The 20,928-nt window shown below is 41.7% G+C and overlaps 1 protein-coding gene across 4 annotated transcripts in view; it reads right to left on the bottom strand.

Annotated features, from left to right (window-relative positions):
• Positions 1 to 20,928, bottom strand: part of MAP4K4 (mitogen-activated protein kinase kinase kinase kinase 4) — a 174,769-nt gene that overhangs the window by 153,023 nt on the left and 818 nt on the right. For all 4 annotated transcript variants that reach the window (XM_075852694.1, XM_075852695.1, XM_075852696.1 and 1 more), the window contains exon 2: positions 20,805 to 20,870. In XM_075852694.1, the coding sequence (XP_075708809.1) occupies positions 20,805 to 20,870 (66 nt within the window). The remainder of the gene's footprint in view (positions 1 to 20,804; positions 20,871 to 20,928) is intronic.

Here is a 20,928-nt window from a genome sequence, read left to right as displayed (position 1 = left end):
GTACTGTTTGGACCCACAGCAGGGCTTAGAAGGGAAGGAGCGCTATTTGGCTTTTGGAGCTCAAATTTAGCTGAAATGTTTTTCGGGTGTCATGTCGAATTTGCAAAGCAACAGAGGGACCAAAACAGTGGAAGCCCCCCAAAAGTAACCCCATTTGGGAAACTACACCACTTAAGGAATCTATCTAGGGGTATTAGTGAGCATTTAGACCCCACAAGTCTTTTGCAGAATTAGAATAGGCCGTAAAAATTAATAACATTATTTCCCCTAAAATGTTGAATTTTTTTCAATTTCACAAAGGATATAGGAGGAAAAAGCACCCCAAAATTTGTAAAGCAATTTCTCCCGAGTACAGCTATACCCCACATGTGGTCATAAATATTTTGTTTTTTCTTTTTTGTTTTTCCCTCCCCGCTTTCCGAGAGACATAACTTTTTTATTTTTCCGTCAATAGAGCAGTGTGAGGGCTTATTTTTTTTTGCGGGACGAGCTGTAGCTTTTATTGGTACAGTTTTTTGGTACATACACTTATTACATTTTTTGGTAGAGCCAAGGTGACGAAAGAACAGCGATTTTGCCGTTTTAAATTATTTTTCACGCCGTTCACCGTGTGAGTTAAATAATGGTATATTGTAATAGATTGGACTTTTACAGACAGAGCGATACCAATTTTGTGTATTTTTATTTTCTTACACTACTTTTTTTTTGAGACTATAAATATTTATTACATTTTTTTTTCCCCCACTAATAATAAACTATTTACTTTTGTTTTTACACATTTTATTAGTCGTCCTCCCCCCCCCCCCTAGGGGACTTGTACCAGCTATCTACTGATTGCTGGTTCAATACACTGCAATACTAATATATTGCAGTATATTGTCATTTTTACAGGCTCCCGTGACAGAGCGATCGCTGTTTCTGTCCGTTAGTCCCGGGTGTGAGCTGTAATACACAGCTGACATCCGCAGCGTCATCCATACATCACCCCCCACGACGTGCTATTAAGTCGTGGTGCGCAAAGGCTTTAATGCGCAGCAGATGGTGCAGAGTGAAAATGACAATTTTCCACTGATGTGCCACTTTAGTGCACTATATGTTATGACCAGTTTGTGCAACTGAAGACAAATAACTCAAAATATTAAATCGGGTTCTCCCGGGTATGGTGATGCCATATCGGTGGACATAAACTGCTGTTTGGGCACACTGTAGGGCTCAGAAGGGAGGGAGCGGCATTTGGCTTTAGGGAGCGCAGATTTTGCATGGTAGTAGCTCTGTTTGGGGTTTTGCTGGTATTTCAGTTTATAATGTGGGGGCATATGTAAGCTGTGCGGGGTACATCAGGGCATAATAAGAGTGTATAATAATGGGGTAAATAAATAATAATCCGCAGATATGTGGCCAGTGTCGCACTGATAAATGGCGCCAGATCTTATCCGCTTTTGGAACACTGCACATTTTGCATCACCATATTTTGGGAGCCAGAACTTTCACCACCGGAGCTGTGTGAGGACTTATTTTTTTGCAGGACAAATCGGTAGATTTCATTGGTACCATTTTGGGATACATGCGATTTTTATTCCATTTTTCGGCAAGCAAGGTTACCAAAAACCATCAGTTCTGACAATGTTTTTTTTTACGGCGTACACCCTGGGCTATAAATTAAAATGTTACTTTATTCTGCGGGTCGGTAGGATTACAGTGATACCATACGTATATCGTTTTTTTAATGTTTTGCAATAAAATCACATGTTTATAAAATAATTTATTTTCTGCTATTTTGTGTGTCACCATATTCTGAGAGCCATAACTTTATTGTTCAGTCAAAAGAGCTGTGTAAGAGCTTGTTTTTTGAGGAACGGGTTGTAGTTTTTATTGGTACTATTTTGGCGTAAATGCGACATTTTCACCACTTTTTATTGTATATTTTGGGAGGGGTGGTGACCAAAACAATAGTGATTCTGGCATTGTTTTTCATTTATTTTATTTGCGGTGTTCACCGTGCGGAAAATTATTATAGTTTTATAGTTGGGGTAGATACGCGGTGTTACCAAATATGTGTACTTTTTTTTTTACGTGTTCATTTTTTTTCCTATAATAAAAAAAAGACTTCTTATAGGGAAAAAAAAGCAGTTCTTGTTTAAGTCACTTATAACTTTTATTTTTACACTTTAAAACATTTTTATCTTTTTTTTTTTCCTTGTCCCACTAGGGGACATTTAGACTTGTAGCTCTGATCGCTGCTATAACACATTACACTACCTGTGTACTGTAATGTGTTCTAACTGTAATTGTGACAGTCACTCTGACAGGAAGCCTATGAGGACCAGCCTCCGGCTGGTCCTCATAGGCTTCTGTACATGGCAGCCCGGAAGCCATTGTCTTGCGTCCGGTTGCCATGGGTACCATCTCCAGCCCCCGTGACTTCACGTGGGGGCAACCGATCTGTGCTAGACACCTTAAATGCGGCGATCGCAATTGACTGCTGCATTTAAGGGGTTAACTGCCAAAATCAGCGGCGATGGGCTGCTGATCGGCAACAGGGAATGCAGGGCAGACACCCTGCACAGTTAACCGCCACTGCGGTATAGCGGCGCGCGGCGGTTAACTGTCAAAGCACAGATGTAACTGCACGTCAAGGTGCGCGAAGTTACTGCACACCTTGATGTGCATTAACGGCAAGGTGTGGGAAGGGGTTAAACGGATACCTGTGACTGATGCCATACATGCTGTATTTTTTTACAGGTTACCACAGGACAGAATAACGTAGTCTACTTTGCTATTCCATACCTCATATTTTGTGGCATACTAACAAACTACCAGACAGAGGCCAAAAGGACACTCTTGGCATCCATCTGACTAATGAACCCCTATGGAGACATTTAGCATGTACATTGGGAGCTTTCATGACATACACTATAAACGTAGGAGGAAAAAAAGCAGTTTGAATCCGAAGTTTACACATAGCGTAAATACTGCAGATTTTCTGCAACGGATTTCGTTGCGGAAAATCCGCAGCATAACAGTAGTAGCAAATAGGATTTGATCGATTCTCATCCACACGCTGCGTAAATGATCAGCGGAAAGAACGCTAAGAAATTGACCCGCGGTGCGATTGTTTAGTCTGCAGCACGTCAATTGTATTTGCGTTATCTCTGCTTTTTTGTTGCGGGTTACCCCCATTGAATCCAATGGGGTGGTGAAAAAAAATAATAAAATGCGGCGGTATAGCTGTGATTCTGCCGCAAAAATCATAACTCAGGAGAAAAAAAAATAAAAAAAAATCTCATGCTTGCCCAGAATTCTGTGCTTCTTCGTCCAGGCCGGCCTCCTAGGAGAACGTTTCATCCCATGAGAGAATAAAACGTCAGACCAGGAGGCCGACCTGCATTACAGCAGAGGGACGTGTCGCCATGGCTACGCAAGTATGAAGCTTTTTGTGTGTGCGCGCGCAGTTTTCCGCAGCGGACTCTCCGGCCGAAAAACGGTACCACAATTTGGTCCGGTTTTCCGGCCTGAACTCCCTGCGGTGCCCAGGGCAGATACGCCGTGTGCTTTTATGCAGAATATCTGCCCTGTGTGAACATAGCCTAAAACAGTTTCTAGTGCAGAACATTGCGCAAGAAATTTTCTGTTGCTCTCCCAGTTACCAAATCCACAAGGTAGACGTTTGGAAAACAGAAATTTTAGGGGGAAATTACAAGCAAAGGTAAGCCTTCACAAAATTGTACATGGATTTCTTACTAAGTAGACTCTGTGTTAAAGTAATTTACAGTATTTTAGAAGTAGGTTATACAGACAAAGGAATTGTGACATTGTTAACCAAATAAATGTTTCACTTCTCTATTGTGGTCATATCTCCCCACCAACTTCATACATCTCAAAATAGAGAGATATATGCCAAAATAGATTCATGCGGTGGCCATACACTACTTTGGACAACTATTCCTCCTGTTTACCCTTTTTTCAATGGGGAGACAGGAATAAGCCGCTTCCAGACTCCTCTGGCAGCGGCTTATCTCCTACAGGGACACCCACGTTAGGATACACAGTAGCTAGTCGGACTGTCGCCCCAAAATAGTCAGGTTCGGCCAACTTAAGTAATGTATACAGGCATCTAAGGTATGTATTTCTCCAGTTTAGGATTTCATATTACTTAAAGAGGCTCTGTCACCAGATTTTGCAACCCCTATCTGCTATTGCAGCAAATCGGCGCTACAATGTAGATTACAGTAACGTTTTTATTTTAAAAAAACGAGCATTTTTGGCCAAGTTATGACCATTTTTGTATTTATGCAAATGAGGCTTGCAAAAGTCCAAGTGGGCGTGTTGAAAAGTAAAAGTACAACTGGGCGTGTATTATGTGCGTACATCGGGGCGTGTTTACTACTTTTACTAGCTGGGCGTTCTGACGAGAAGTATCATCCACTTCTCTTCAGAACGCCCAGCTTCTGGCAGTGCAGACACAGCCGTGTTCTCGAGAGATCACGCTGTGACGTCACTCACAGGTCCTGCATCGTGTCGGACGAGCGAGGACACATCGGCACCAGAGGCTACAGTTGATTCTGCAGCAGCGTTTGCAGGTAAGTAGCTACATCGACTTACCTGCAAACGCCGATGCTGCTGCAGAATCATCTGTAGCCTCTGGTGCCGATGTGTCCTCGCTCGTCTGACAGGATGCAGGACCTGTGAGTGACGTCACAGCGTGATCTCTCGAGAACACGGCTGTGTCTGCACTGCCAGAAGCTGGGCGTTGTGAAGAGAAGTGGATGATACTTCTCGTCAGAACGCCCAGCTAGTAAAAGTAGTAAACACGCCCCGATGTACGCACATAATACACGCCCACTTGGACTTTTACTTTTCAACACGCCCAGTTGTATTTTTGCAAGCCTCATTTGCATAAATACAAAAATGGTCATAACTTGACCAAAAATGCTCGTTTTTAAAAAATAAAAACGTTACTGTAATCTACATTGCAGCGCCGATCTGCTGCAATAGCAGATAGGGGTTGCAAAATCTGGTGACAGAGCCTCTTTAAATATAAAACATTCACAGTATGTGAATTGCATGCACAATGTCAGCTTATTGTATTCTAAGCGCACTCCAAAAACCATCATGACCTTTGGAAATTTTCTTGTCATTTAGACAAATGCAACAGAGAGCTGGAGCTTCATGATGCCCAATCCCCTATTCATGAACAAGAACTAAGGAAAAAGAATATTGTCTAGTAAATAGTCTACCACAGCTAACAGCAGGAGAAGTGTATATTAAATATTGATAATAGGGACTTTAACCCCTTAATGACCGGGCCATTTTGCACGTTAATGACCAAGGATTATTTTTTGTTTTTTCACGGTCGCTTTCCAAGAGTCGTAACTTTTTTTTTATTCCGTCGACATAGCCGTATGAGGGCTTGTTTTTTGCGGGACGAGTTGTATTTTGTAATTGTACCATTTTTAGATGCTTATAATATATTGATTAACTTTTATTAACTTTATTTTAGGAGAGTATTGAAAATAAGCAGCTATTCCAGCATTGATTTTCTGGTTATAAATTTACGCCGTTTACTATGCAGCGTAAATAACATGTTAACTTTATTCTATGGGTCGGCACGATTACGGGGATACCAAATATGTAAGGGTTTTATATGTTTTCCTACGTTTGCACAATAAAAAGCCTTTTAGAAAAAAACTACTTTCCAAGAGCCGTAACGTTTTTATTTTTCCGTCAATGTGGCCGTACGTGGGCTTGATTTTTGCGGACCAATGTGTAGTTTTCATTAGTACTATTTTGGGGTACATAGGACTTATAGATTAATTTTTATTTAATTTTTTTATGGGGGGGAATGGGAGAAAAGAGAATTTTGCGGTTGTTTTTTGCAGTTTTTTTGGACGCCGGTCATCCGGCGGTTTAATTAATGTGTTAATTTTATTAGTCAAGTTGTTACAATCGCAGGGATACCATATATGTGTATGTGTGATTTGTTTTGACACTTTTACTAAATAAAACCACTTTTTGGGCAAAAAAAAGTCGTTTGATTTTCACTGTAATTATTTTTTTCACAAACTTTAACTGATTGACATTTTTTTTTTTAGCCCCACCAGGGGACTTCACTATGCGATGTGCCGATCGCATATATAATGCTTAGGTATACTTAGTATACCAAAGCATTATTGCCTGTCAGTGCAAAACTGACAGGCAACCTGCTCTTTGTTAGAACCCCGCTGCCATGGAAACCCGACGGCGACCCGCGATTTCTTTGCGGGGGCGCCGATGGGGTGACAGAGGGAGCTCCCTCCCTCTGTCAAACACATTAGATGCCACTGTCACTATTGACAGCGGCATTTAATGGGTTAAACTGACGGAATCGGAGCGCGCTTCGATTCCGGCAGTTGCAGCAGGAGCCAGGCTGTGTATAACAGCCGTGCTCCTGCCGCTGATCGCGTGGGTACAGTGGCAGTACCCGCGCCATCACAGGACGGATATATCCGTCTTCCTGCGCGAACTAGCAGCTGCAGAGGACAGATCTATCCGTCCTTCGGCGTTAAGAGGTTAAAGAAAAGTACCTATACTCAAAACAGGTTAAGGCTATGTTCACACGGGGTATTTTGCCGAGTTTTTTGACGCGGAAACCGCGTCGCAAAACTCGGCAAAAACGGCCCGAAAATGCCTCCCATTGATTTCAATGGGAAGCGTCAGCGTCTTTTTCCCGCGAGCAGTAAAACTGCCTCGCGGGAAAAAGCAGCGACATGCCCTATCTTCGGGCGCTTCCGCCTCTGACCTCCCATTGACTTCAATGGGAGGCAGAGAAAGCATATTTCGCGCTGTTTTATGCCCGTGGCGCTCAATGGGCACGGGCGAAAAACGGCACGAAAAACTCGGCGAAAATCGGGGTGCAGGGAGAGTAATATCTGCCTCAAACTTCCAAACGGAATTTTGAGGCAGATATTCCTCCTGCAAAATACCCCGTGTGAACATAGCCTAACTAGTGGGTGCTAAACACTGAAAAAAATATAAAAATAAAGAGCGTTTGGCTAGGGGTCTGTATACAGTGCCTAGTATCCAACTGAAAAGTAAGTTTTGGAGGTGCTTTAACAATGAATACATGAAAGGTTATGATCACACACAGCGGATATGCTGCGTAAAAATATGCAGCGTATCAGTCCTAAAACCCGCAGGGAAATGCGCCCGAAAAACCCGCACCCACTCACAATGAGCTTAGAGAGGCTCTGTCACCACATTATAAGTGCCCTATCTCCTACATAATGTGATCAACGCTGTAATGTAGATAACAGTGGATTTTATTTTGAAAAACGACCATTTTTGAGCAAGTTATGAGCAATTTTAGATTTATGCTAATTAGTTTCTTAATAGACAACTGGGCGTGTTTTACTTTCTGACCAAGTGGGCGTTGGAGAGCAGTGTATGACGCTGATCAATTAGCATCTTACACTTCTCTCCATTCATTTACACAGCACATAGTGATCTAACTAGATCACTATGTGCAGTCACATACACACACATTAAGGCTATGTTCACACGGAGTATTTTGCCGAGTATTTTTACGCGGAAACCGCGTTGCAAAACTCGGCAAAAACGGCCCGAAAACGCCTCCCATTGATTTCAATGGGAGGCGTCGGCGTCTTTTTCCCGCGAGCAGTAAAACTGCCTCGCGGGAAAAAGAAGCGACATGCCCTATCTTCTGGCGTTTACGCATCTGACCGCCCATTGACTTCAATGGGAGGCAGAGAAAGCGTATTTCACTGTGTTTTATGCCCGCGGCGCTCAATGGCCGCGGGCGAAAAACGCCGCGAAAATCGGCGTGCAGGGAGAGGAAAATCTGCCTCAAAGTTCCAAACGGAATTTTGAGGCAGATATTCCTCCTGCAAAATACTCCGTGTGAACATAGCCTAACGTTACTGAAGTGTCCTGACCGTGAATAGACATCACTACCAGCCAGGACGTGATGTCCATTCAGAATCCTGACACTTCAATAACGTTTGTGTGAGATTTACAGAACATCAAGCGTAATCTCGTTTTAAATTACAGTTTACAGAGTAATCTCGTGAGATTACGCTTGCCTTGCAGTAAATCCCACACAAACGTTACCGAAGTATCAGGATTCTGAATAGGCATTACGTCCTGGTGGTAGTGATGTCTATTCACCGTCAGTACACTTCAATAACGTTAATATGTGAGTAAGTGGCTGCACATAGTGATCTAGCTAGATCACCATGTGCTGTGTAAATGAATGGAGAGAAGTTTATGAAGCGGATTGGTCAGCATCATACACTTCTCTCCACAACGCCCACTTGGTCAAAAAGTAAAACACGCCCAGTTGTTCATAAAGAAAGTCATTAGCATAAATCTAATATAGGTCATAACTGCGTCAAAAAGGAGTTTTTCTAAATAAAAAAACCACTGCTGTAATCTACATTACAGCGCCGATCACATCATGTACAAGATAGGGCACTTATAATGTGGTGACAGCCTCTTTAACTGGTTGCAGACACAGGACGAGTATGCTCGTCCTGAGCGGCGAGCACTTCGCGCATTAGGACGAGCATACTCGTCCTGTGTGACAGCAGTCTCTGCCGTCTCTGTGTGTGCGATCGAGAGCAGGGCAACGGCTGTAATACACAGCCACGCTCTGACAGCGGAGAGGAGAGAAAAATCTTCTCTCCGCTGTTAACCCTTTGAACGCCGCGATGAAAGCTGATCGCGGCCTTCAAAGAGGGGGGACTGCACATTGATTGCGTCACAGAAAATAACTGACGCGATCAAAGCACACAACTCATATGGCCAGACAGCCCAGTGAAGGACCCCAGGGCTGTCTGAACATATTTCCTGTTGTTAGGGCATACTGAGGTATGCCCTAACAACTGCCTGTGTACAATCAGTACACAGGCTAATGTACTGGCTTATAGATATAGGCCAGTACATTGCAGTTACAAAATCAAAATGATAAATCCCTTTATGGGATTAAAAAAAAAAAAAAAGTTAAATGACTAAAAAAAAAATAATTGTAAATAAATAAATAGTAAATAAAATACACAGAAACACACATTTTGTATAATAAATCAACTTTTTAAAACATAAGTCCCAAAACATGAAATAATATAGACATATTTCATATCGCCACGACCGCAACAACCTGTACAACAAATGTATAACATTATTTATGATGATCGGTGTATGGAGTAAAAAAATATATATATTAAAACTGCTACGCAACTGCTTTTTTTCTGCATTTTAATCTAATTAAAAATTTATAGAAATTAAACGATAATGTATTTGTACCAAAAAATGGTACCTACATAAAGTACAACTCGTCCCGCAAAAAACAAAGTCTCATACAACTACGTCGTACAAAAAATAAAAGCGTTATGAGCGTCGGGATGCAAAGAGGGAAATGTAAAAAAAATTGCTCTGTCCTCAAGGCTAAAATTGGACGTGTCCTTAAGGGGTTAAAGACACAGTATGATTCTTCTTCACCAATTTCCTGAGCGTAATAAATATGAAATGTAAACAAGGACAGAGTGTTTACTAGGTGTCAATCATAGAAACAGGCAATAAAAACCTGACACCTTGATTTCACACCCCTGGCTCTAACATTAGATAATACATTTGCACACGACAGACACCCTGTACCCAAATATAAAATGGAATTTCAAACTCAAAGCTTCGGATTTTATTTGGTGGAGTGTGATGTCCATAACGTTTGGGGAAAGAGCTTTTGTGGTGCAAGATAGTATACATTTTAAGGGCCTTTCACGTGGGGTGTGCATGCAATAAGGACAACCTATATTATATTAGGGAAGTGGAATCCTTAAAGAGGCTCTGTCACCAGATTTTGCAACCCCTATCTCCTATTGCAGCAGATCGGCACTGCAATGTAGATTACAGTAACGTTTTTATTTTTAAAAAACGAGCATTTTTGGCCAAGTTATGACCATTTTTGTAGTTATGCAAATGAGGCTTGCAAAAGTCTAAGTGGGCGTGTTTAAAGTAAAAGTACAACTGGGCGTGTATTATGTGCGTACATCGGGGCGTTTTTACTACTTTTTACTAGCTGGGCGTTCTGACGAGAAGTATCATCCACTTCTCTTCAGAACGCCCAGCTTCTGGCAGTGCAGACACAGCCGTGTTCTCGAGAGATCATGCTGTGACGTCACTCACAGGTCCTGCATCGTGTCAGACGAGCGAGGACACATCGGCACCAGAGGCTACAGATGATTCTGCAGCAGCATCGGCGTTTGCAGGTAAGTCGATGTAGCTACTTACCTGCAAACGCCGATGCTGCTGCAGAATCAAATGTAGACTCTGGTGCCGATGTGGCCGACACGATGCAGGACCTGTGAGTGACGTCACAGATCTGCACTGCCAGAAGCTGGGCGTTCTGAAGAGAAGTGGATGATACTTCTCATCAGAACGCCCAGCTAGTAAAAGTAGTAAACACGCCCCGATGTACGCACATAATACACGCCCACTTGTACTTTTACTTTTCAACACGCCCAGTTATACTTTTGCAAGCCTCATTTGCATAAATACAAAAATGGTCATAACTTGGCCAAAAATGCTCGTTTTTTAAAAAATAAAAACGTTACTGTAATCTACATTGCAGCGCCGATCTTCTGCAATAGCAGATAGGGGTTGCAAAATCTGGTGACAGAGCCTCTTTAAATGGTCACTTTGCATACATCAATAGCACAAGCGAACAAAAGAAACTTTGTATTATCTCTTATTTCAGAAATGTGACTTTCTCCAGTTATGAGCTCTGCACTCGCGGATTTGCTTATGCAGATTTCACCAAGAAGCTTTATTTTCTTTTAAAAACAAAAAAATTAATAAAAACAATGTAATTTCCAGCTCCTGAATTGAAAATCTGCACCTGCATATTCAGCTGAGGATCCACAGCAAAATTCGCAACACATTCAGATTTGATTGCAGTTTTTTTCATCCTCATTGTAGTCAATGGGGAAAATCCAGGACAAATACGCAATCAGTGTCAAAATTGGCATGCTGCAGGTTTTAAAATCCGCACAGAAAATTTCGAAGCTTGTGGATGAGATTTTGTAAAATTTTTCACTTGAATTGTATTTTAATCTGCTGCCAATTTTTACCTCTGCAAATCTGCAGGTAAAATCTGCCGCAAAACGGACGTCTGTGAATTAATTCTAGTAGGTTATTTGGCTTCCTATGAAATTGGATCTAGTGTAGGAGATAGGGAAATTAAATTGTAAGCCCCATTAGGGACAGGGACTGATGTGAATGTTGACAGTCTTTGCACAGTGCTGCAGAGTATGTTAGTGCAGTGTAAACAATTTGAGACAATACATTTCTCATTCATAGATGCAATGAATTTAGAAGAAAAAAAATATTTCAAAATCACAGCAGGCATCATATGCAGTGTGTTTGCACATCCTGCGCTTACTTCAATTAACCTTATCTTCCTGAGATGTAGATATATATATATTTATATTTTTTTTTTACATGTGGTAGATTCGTTGCAGAAATGACTTGGACTTTATTCCATACATGTGATTGGGGTTGCTCGGACACCATGTGCATCGATTTCAGCAAGCCCTATTGAGATGAATGAGACAGTCACAGAAATTTCTGGAACAAATCTGCCATGGGCGACTTCATTCTAATTAAAAGTAAAAACAAGGATACTGCTATTAAATATCATACACTTAATTTTATCCTTTGTGGGGTCTGCCTTCCATAGTCATTTTAAAGTAACAGATGTTTCCTGGTCTCCCTTACATTGACCCATTGACCCTAATGTGCATGTGAGGCTCTGTCCCTAGTTTATTAATTCCCTATCTCCTAACTAATCTAATAGGCGCTATAATGCTGAGAACTAGTGTAAATTGTGTTTCAAAACGATTATTGCAGTTTAGCTTTTCTTCTAAATATGCTAATTAGGCTAAACTTGCCAAATGGGAGGTGTAATGTTATGTGTATGAAGCTGTCCAACGCTGGGCAGGGAAGAGGAGAACTGTATGATGCCGATTCGATGTTTTCTGTATGAGGCTGTCCAATCAGCGACATACAGGTCTCCTCTTTCCAGCCCAGCAACACAGCGTGATCTTGCGATTGAAGCGGAGACCTGTATGTCCCGTGCAGGCTGGAGCCGGGGGTCGGCTGTCCAATGATAGTCGGGCTCCTGCACCAACGGCCACGATCGAAGTTTACTTAGATCGCGAGTTTAAAATGCTGCGGTCGCTATTGACCGCGGCATTTAAATCATTTGCAGAGGGAGGAAGCTCCCTCTCTCACCCATCGGCGGCCTACAAATGCAATCGCGTGCCTCCGATGGAGTGACATAGCAGCCAGGGGCCTGATAAAAGGCCCCTAGGTCTGCCCTGGGCGTACGCCTATTAGGATGTGCCGGAGGCACGTCCTAATAGATTGCCTGTCAGATTTACACAGACAGGAAATAGTGCTTTGGTATACTATTATACTAAAGCATTATAGCAGCGATCTAAAGATCGCATCGTAAAGTCCCCTAGTGGGACTAATAAAATAAGCAATAAATGTCAAATAAAAATGACAGTAAAAAAAACAAACACATTTTTTTTCATAAAGTGGTTTTATTTTGTAAAAAATAAATAAAACTATACATATATGGTATCGCCGCAACCGTAAATGACCCTAACAATAAAGTTAATATGTAATTTAAACCACAAAAAGAAACCACAAAAAAACAATGGCGAAATTGCTATTTTTTTCCATTGCCCCCCAAAGTCATAAAAGTTAATCAATAAGTCCCATGTACCCCAAAATAGTACCAATCAAAACGACGTCTCGTCCTGCAAAAAAACAAGCCCTCATATTACTACATTGACGGAATAAAAATAAAATAAAAATGACGGCTCTTGGAAAGACAATGCAAAAAGCAAATCATTTTAGTTCAATAGTTTTTATTGTGCAAAAGTAGTAAAACTTAAAAAAAAACAAACCTCTAAATGTGTGGTATCGCCGTAATCGCGTAACCGTACCGAAAGAATAAAAAGGTAGTGTGTTATTAACGGAGCACAGTGAATGGCGTGAATTTAAAACGCATAGCAATTTCAGGTTTTTTTTCTATTCCCCCCCAAAAAAAGTTTATCAATAAAATGATATCTTCCCCAAGATGGTGCCATTAAAAAGTACAACTAATCCAGCAAAAAACAAGTCTTCATACAGCTATGTAGACGGAAAAATAAAAAAGTTATAGCTCTTTAAATACGACTATAGAAAAAAAATAGCTGGTCATTAGGGCCTAAAATAGGCTGGTCACTAAGGGGTTAACTAAAAACAAAATAAAAACTGTTTTTTTGTTTTTTTTACAAGCACATCAGTTTAGAACAGACAGAACTTGAGCTTTGTACTAGTCTGTAGTATTAGGCCATGTACACACTGAGTTTTTTTTGCAGGCAGAAAATTCTGCCTCAAAATTCCATTTGGAATTTTGAAGCAGATTTTGATCTGCATGCACGCCGTTTGCCGTGTTTTTTCGCTCGCGCCCATTGAGCGCCACGGGCAAAAACGCAGCGGAATACGCTTTCTCTACCTCCCATTGATGTCTATGGGAGGTCACAGGTGTAAATGCCCGAAGATAGGGCATGTCGCTTCTACAAAAACGCCTCCGCCTCCCATTGAAATCAATGAGCGCATTTTCCAACGCAGTTAGAGTCTAAAAATGCGTAAAGAAAAAAAATAAAAAATCAGTGTGAACAAGGGTAGGCTCACACAGTGTTTTCAGCCATTTTTCGGGCCGTAAACGTCAATCAGAACAGAACGCCTCCGAACATCTGCCCATTGATTTTAATGGGAAAAATGGCCCTCTGTTCCGACAGGACGTTTTTTACGCAGCCGTTTTTCATAGACTTTATAGAAAAACAGCTCCAAAAACGGCCGTTAAAAACGCCACGAAAAACACGACCGATTAAAAAAAAAAAAAAAAAAAAAAACTGAAAATCAGGAGCGGTTTTCCCTTGAATACAGCTCTGTATTTGCAGACGTTTTTGATTTTGTGTGTGCACATACCCTTAGAGGCGTACGGTTTTGAGTCTTGCAACATTTTAAAGTAATTTGTCCCATTACATAATGGATACAAGTGTGGTCTACAGCTAGACTATTGAGTGCAGACAATTGACAGGGAATATGGGATGTCACCGAGTCAGACAGCTGTGTAGGAGGCAGATACACTGACTGGTATGCCAGGTTTTATTTTCATTCACTAAGACATTATTCAAAAGGAAGTTGCTGTCTTCTTGAACAAGTTCAGACATGCCACAACTCAGAAACCCAGGCAATTCTTAAGACGATCATATTTAGGTCATCATTTTTGACGTGAACAGCAGATACCATCACAATACTATCAGAAGGACAAAACAATCTGCCCATTGGCACATAGCTATGGGGATTGCAAAAGAGAAAAAACAGACAAATGGCAAACCTGTAGTACAAGACCAAATCAGAGGAACTCTTTAGTAAGAAAATTGTTAGCGTTTCCTTACTAAACAGCATACAGAACTGGCCATTAAGACAAACAGATTATTCCCAGGAGGTATTTGCAGCAGATGACAACGTTCCATTCTAATAAACCGACATTAGAGTGTGCGGAACCTGGAATGTGCAGTTCTCCTTGACACTTACATACACAATGACAGACTGTCCTGTAACAAAAACGCTGAAACCTGCAGATTACATTGTGGTTACTAAGTGCACACCACTGCTTAAATTAGATAAAACTTTGTCATCTCTACGGAAACTAACATAAGAAGAACAAAAACCGTCTACACAGCATAGTATTTAGACAAAAAGCAATGTAATACGAGTTTTACAATTCCATACACAAGGGTCAATCTCATCGAAGACATTGGATTAGCTGGTCGCTACGTGGATGGCAGACCGGTCCTTAAAAAATACCACATTATTAGTACTGCGATATGGCATCACTTGCGGATTGTAAAGATCTGACCACGTTAATGGATCCCTTTTATATTTTTTCCCTGCGCAGGGCCACTCTCGTCCAGGAGCCGCGCAAGTTCTACAATCAGCGACATTCACTTGAATGGGGTTAAGTTGCAGCTCTCTGCACAGCGAGTGGACAGGAAGGTGATATGCGGGGAAATGGCTCCTTCATGCCTGTGATCAGTGAGGGTACCCGCAATCCTAGCAGTATGCCATCACTTGCTAAGGCTGGATTCACACGAGCGTATGAGTTGTGCGCACGCAAAAAAACGCTGTGTTTTGCGTGCGCAAAAGGTACTTAACAGCTCCGTGTGTCATCACCAATTGATGCGTGGCTGCGTGCTTTTCGCGCGGCCGCCATCATTATGACACGGTTAGTAAACAGAAAAGCACATGGTGCTTTTCTGTTTTCAGTCATAGTTTTTACTGCTGTTGCGCAAATCACGCGCGTCCCACGGAAGTGCTTCCGTGTGCTGCGTGCGATTTTCACGCACCCATTGACTTCAACGGGTGCGTGATGCGTGAAAAACGCACAAATATAGGACTTGTCGTGAGTTTTACGCAGCGGACACACGCTGCGTGACAAACAGTGACAGTCTGAACGGCCCCAGAGATTAACATAGGTCCGTGCGAGGTGCGTGAAAATCATGCGCGTTGCACGGACGTATTACACGTTCATCTGAATAAGCCCTAGTCTGTACAAATAGTTTAGACAACGATTCTAACCATTTAGGCCACATGCACACGACCGTAAGGGTTTTTACTGTCCACAAATAAGGATGCACATAAGTAGCCGTCCGCAATAGTGAAAGCGCCCATAGACTTCTATGGGCGAGTCCGTGCCGCAATTGCAGATAAGAATAGCACATGTTCTGTATTTTGCGGATCATTACTACGGCACGGACGCACATCCGTAAGTAGCGTCCGTGACATATACAAATAAATGGGTCCGCAGTTTCCCTCACCATTGATTTCAATGGTAATGGAAACGTTGCTAAAGGTTTCCGTTTGTCACCGTTGACAGGCTTCCGCTGATTTGACGGAATGACGAGGTCGACTGCGCTACTGATTCCGTCAAGTTTGCCTTTCCGTTGAGGGGTTAACCCAACTGAAACCTCCGATGAAACCCCTCAACGGAAAGGCAACGCTGATGTGAACAGGCCCTTAGCGCTATTTTTTTCCCAGTTTTTTATTTTGCCTTTCCAAAAATTCAAAAAGGGGAGGAATCAATGTGATTCAATGTATGTTGCATTTCTTTGCGGTGTTTTGGGTGGCATTTTTCAGAATTTATCATGTATTGCAAAGAGGAATCATTGCATCACCTAAATATTTATTTTTTTTTTTTTAAAAAGATTAAAATAGTAAAACACACGATTATCAAAAACGTCACCAAAAAACACGTGCCATTATCCCCCAAAAAATAATGTTTTTCAGATGTGTTTTTTACCCCCCAAAAATTGCCACACAAGTGTGTGCGTGAAGGAAGCCTGAAGGACGCAACGTAACTACAATTTTTCAATTACATTTAGCAATTGGTGTTCTAGGCCAGCAATATAAACTAGGTTAAAGTGGGTTATCAGTTCCATCCTACCATGAGTGTTTAAAGCGTTATTCCCAAGTTAGACATTATCCACAAGATATGCCATGAGCACATAGAGAACGTGGTTCACTCAACCCCCGTTTTGCCTGGAGAGGCGGCCGCCTGGTAATCTAGGACCTGCATCTTTCAGACATGTATGGCATATTCAAAGGCTATGCCATAAATGTTTAAGTTGGGAATACACGTTTAAAATAGAGGAAGACGTCAGTTCGACGTCGAAACGCGTAGCCTATTAACAATAAAACTCCATACACATTACCCATCACGGTGGTTGTGTATTTTCTACGACCAAAGCAGCGCCGGTGGTCCCGTTTTTTTCCTACTCCCAAATTGTACTACGTTTAAAATAGAGCAAGAGTAATCTCGCAAAAGAACACACTGTAAATGACAGGTTACAGCAAGATGACGCTTTGCTCTGCTTTAAGTACCACAGAAATGTTACCGAAGTGTTGGGATTGTGAATAGACATCCCGTCCTGGCTGGAAGGAATGTCTAGTCACTGTCTAAACACTTCAGTAACGTTAATGTGTCAGTATAAGACAGCACATAGTGAATAACACTGATTGGTCAGCATCACACACTCCCCTGTACAACGCCCACTTGGTCTAAAGTAAAACCACGCCCACTTGGACATTAAGAAACTCATTAGCATAAATCTAAAAAAGCTAATAAAATGGTGAAAATGATAGTTTTTCTAAATAAAAAGCACTGCTGTCATCTACATTATAGTGCCCATCTCCTTATGTAGGAGATAGGGCACTTATAATGTGGTGACAGAGTCTCTTTAAGGTGGTTAGCCAGGATTAGAAAAAAAGGGGCTGCTTTTTTTTTCCCTCAGTTGCAATACAATACAGTCCATAAAAGCAGTGCGGTTTCTAGAAAGAAAAAGATGCTGACCCTTTTTTTTCTAATCCTGGCCAACCACTTAAAAATGTGTGTTTACTTTCACTGCCATTTTGTCAGTTCTTTTAAGATTTGATGAGAAACGGTCAATCTGTTACCTTGTTATTAACACACGTTGGCAGTTTGTTGTCTATTGCTAAGGAGCAACTGACAAATATAAAATGTATAACTCTTGCACAGCACTATATTTTGGGCCAGATTTATGGACTGCTTTGCCAAGGATCTTTGAGCAGGATGAAGGTAGTCCATCCCTACAGTGAAGGTAAAGGCTTTTCTTGAGGCTTTCTTCTGAGGAACCCCTGACCAGGTCCCAAGGGACTCTGGTAGGAAAACACTTGATGTTATAGTGGCTGGGAAAAACCATAAAGATTGGCTTGCCCCACCTTTACAGCGGGAGATAAATATCCATAGCTATATAATTGTACAACGTTATATGGAGTTTTCACTACAAATATAAAGGAAAAGTCCAAAGCAGCACAGTGGAAACATATACACGTAAAAGTATCAAAAACTTGCGCGCCACAGGATTTCCCAAGCCTTAAGAGAAGTTCAAGGTTAGGAACAGAAACATAGCGCATGGCATAAACCCACCAGATTTATTTACATTTTTTTTGGCGTGCTGCCTCTTTTTTGAACATACATAATGTAGTATAAATAATCTTATGTGGGTTATACATCACCAGGAAGTGGGAAAATACATTGGGAAATTTTACACTGTTGAAATCACAAAGACTAAAGGCCTTTTGACACAGGCCGACAATCGGGCGAACAAACGTTGGTTCCCAATCATTGGCCTGTGTAAACATGGCAGCGATCAGCTAACAAATGAGCATACCATCGTTCGTTGGCTAATCGCATTTTTTATGCCACCATAAAAATGGTCGTTTGAGCTTGTCCGCTCAAAGGAATTGCTGCATATTTTCAGTCCGGAATTGCGTACGGAAAATATGCAGCGGTATACAGTAGCGGTATAGTGGGTAAGATTGAATAAATCTCATCCACACGCTGCATAAAATTTTGGTCCCGAAATTCATCGGTGGTGCGTTTTTTTTGTTACATATGTCAATTCCGGCTGCAGACAGTGGACTGAATTGTTGCGTTTTTAGAGGAGATATCACCATCTCAGACTTGAAAAAAACGCAGCAAAAGCTGCACCATTTTCTGCAGTAATAAAATGCAGGAATTGGTGCGGTTTTTCCGCAGCAGAATGTCTGCTGGTTTCATCGTAAATGCTGCAGAAATTTTCTGCAGCAATTCCGTTACGTGTGGACAAGTTCTTTGTCCGTAGCACATCTCCCCGTGTAAACAGGGGATGTGCTGCCAACTATATGCAAACTGTATGAGACAAATAATCATATTAACAATGGTTCATCCCCATATAGTTACGATCATTGCTCCATGTAAATGGAGCAAACGAGTGCTGATCGTCACGTTATTATCGTCGAGCGGTGCTCTTACTGGGCAGAAATCTTCCCATGTAAAACCAACTTAAAGGGGTTTTCCACCTTCTGACAACGGATGACATAGCCAATGGATAGGTCATCAGTATATGATCTGTGGAGGTCCGACACCCGGACCCCACACAGATCAGCTGGTCCGGTGCCACCAAGCACTGGACGTACATGCCGGAAGCAGTTGGCTCCAGCCATGGAATAGCGGCCGGCCACTATGCTATGTACGGAGACAACTGCTTCAGGCTCCGTACATAGCATTATGTGCCCTAACATGCGGTGCCCGCAGGCCACAGGGTGTCTGACCCGCACTAATGACTGATCCGGTGGATAGGTCATCAGTTGTCAGAAGGTAGATAACCCCTTTAAGGCTACACAAAAATTATGTTTCAGGAGAATTGCAAGGGGTCTTCAACTATTCTCTATAAAAAAGGAAAAAAAGTTGCAAGCAGCCACGCAACTACCACAGAGTTTCGAAGTGTGTGGGAAATGTTTTAATAGTGGTAAGACCGCCTGCAACTTATTTGATCCCATAGAGAATAAATTGAAGTTGCACGGTGACCTAAGACTTTGAGCCAAACAGAAGTGGACACAAAAGAAAGCAAATGCATCAGTTTGGATCCAATTCTGGCTGTGTGTGAGATCCTGGCATAAGTTGTCATGTGGCACAAGCCTTACAAAAAACAAACAACACACCAGTGATGTTTTTTCCCACTCTTGGGCCTAAACCATACTGTATCCAACGGACACCTGTGTAGGGAGAAAACAGCCACGAGCTGCTACAATGTAGAAACTATACTGCTGCGAATACCGGGAGCACAAAGCCTTCACAATGTATCAATATAGAGAAAGAACACTGGAGCTTTACACTAATACATATCCAGTATACAAACACCTTGAGAAGTCACAACAGCAGCACCGAGAAATAACAAAAATGGTTCAGATATGACAGCCAGTCACAATACAAGGACAACCTCACAGGTTTATGCATTGGCTTCCGCTTATCCCATTTCCAGTGAGATCACTTCTTATCATTGCAGTTTGATCACTGTCTATTAGTCACATCTGTAAGACAACTCACTGCAGCGTCATGCAACCCCAAGAGATGCTCCTTCCATTTACTGTCATTATGTGGTTGTCTTCTACCTCCCCTGAAGCCGCATGAGGCAACACATGATGGAGGACAACTTCCTCCTCAATGCACGTATAGAAAAGGTCACATGAGAAAGGGCAGTACCAAGGACAACCCTACCATTATCTCCCCCGACACGCAATAAATCACTAACAACATGGTCACCACATTTTTTGTGGTGTACCCTTTAAGAAGAACACATGTCTATTAATCCATTCAAGAAATGCATGACTGGAAGAGTAGATAAAACGCGTAAGCAAACTGCCATGAAGTGCCCCAAAAAAACAGAGCTATGGAGAGAGGAGTGACGTCATTTCTGGAGGAGTTCCAACACCATTTCTCAAAAAGGGGAGTCTGGTTATATATATATATATAATCCATGTATCTAAAGGAACACTGTTGTAGATTATGTATATGACACGTGTCCCCAGTCATGTTGTATATGGTGACTGTACATTATATATACACAACTTCGTACACACATGTACTACCTATGGTAATGGTTACACTTTATACGCATGTACATTATATACCGTGCACAAACTTGAGACGGCGATTATTCACACACATTCAGGTAACTATCACATTCTATAGTGTACACACTTGCAGGTATATCAATGTATACATGCAAGTAAAGATATACCTTCCCTATACTTGACATAACCATTGTACTTCCATGTACATACACACTAATGACATGTATAGATACACACTTTCCATACTTGACATGACCATTGTATAGTTCTGTACACACCTTATATACTTGCCCATAGGTGCCATTTCCTACCACTTCCACCAGTTCAAAGATCCCAGCCGGATCCTGAAAGAAAGCACAGTATAGGAATTATGTGAGGTAATCTCCAGAATACAGGGGGTAT

Source organism: Rhinoderma darwinii, chromosome 2 (genome assembly GCF_050947455.1).
Source record: "Rhinoderma darwinii isolate aRhiDar2 chromosome 2, aRhiDar2.hap1, whole genome shotgun sequence".
NCBI lineage: Eukaryota > Metazoa > Chordata > Amphibia > Anura > Rhinodermatidae > Rhinoderma > Rhinoderma darwinii.
The sequence above is the reverse complement of the archived record's forward strand: the minus strand, read 5'-3'. Positions and strand labels throughout refer to the sequence as shown.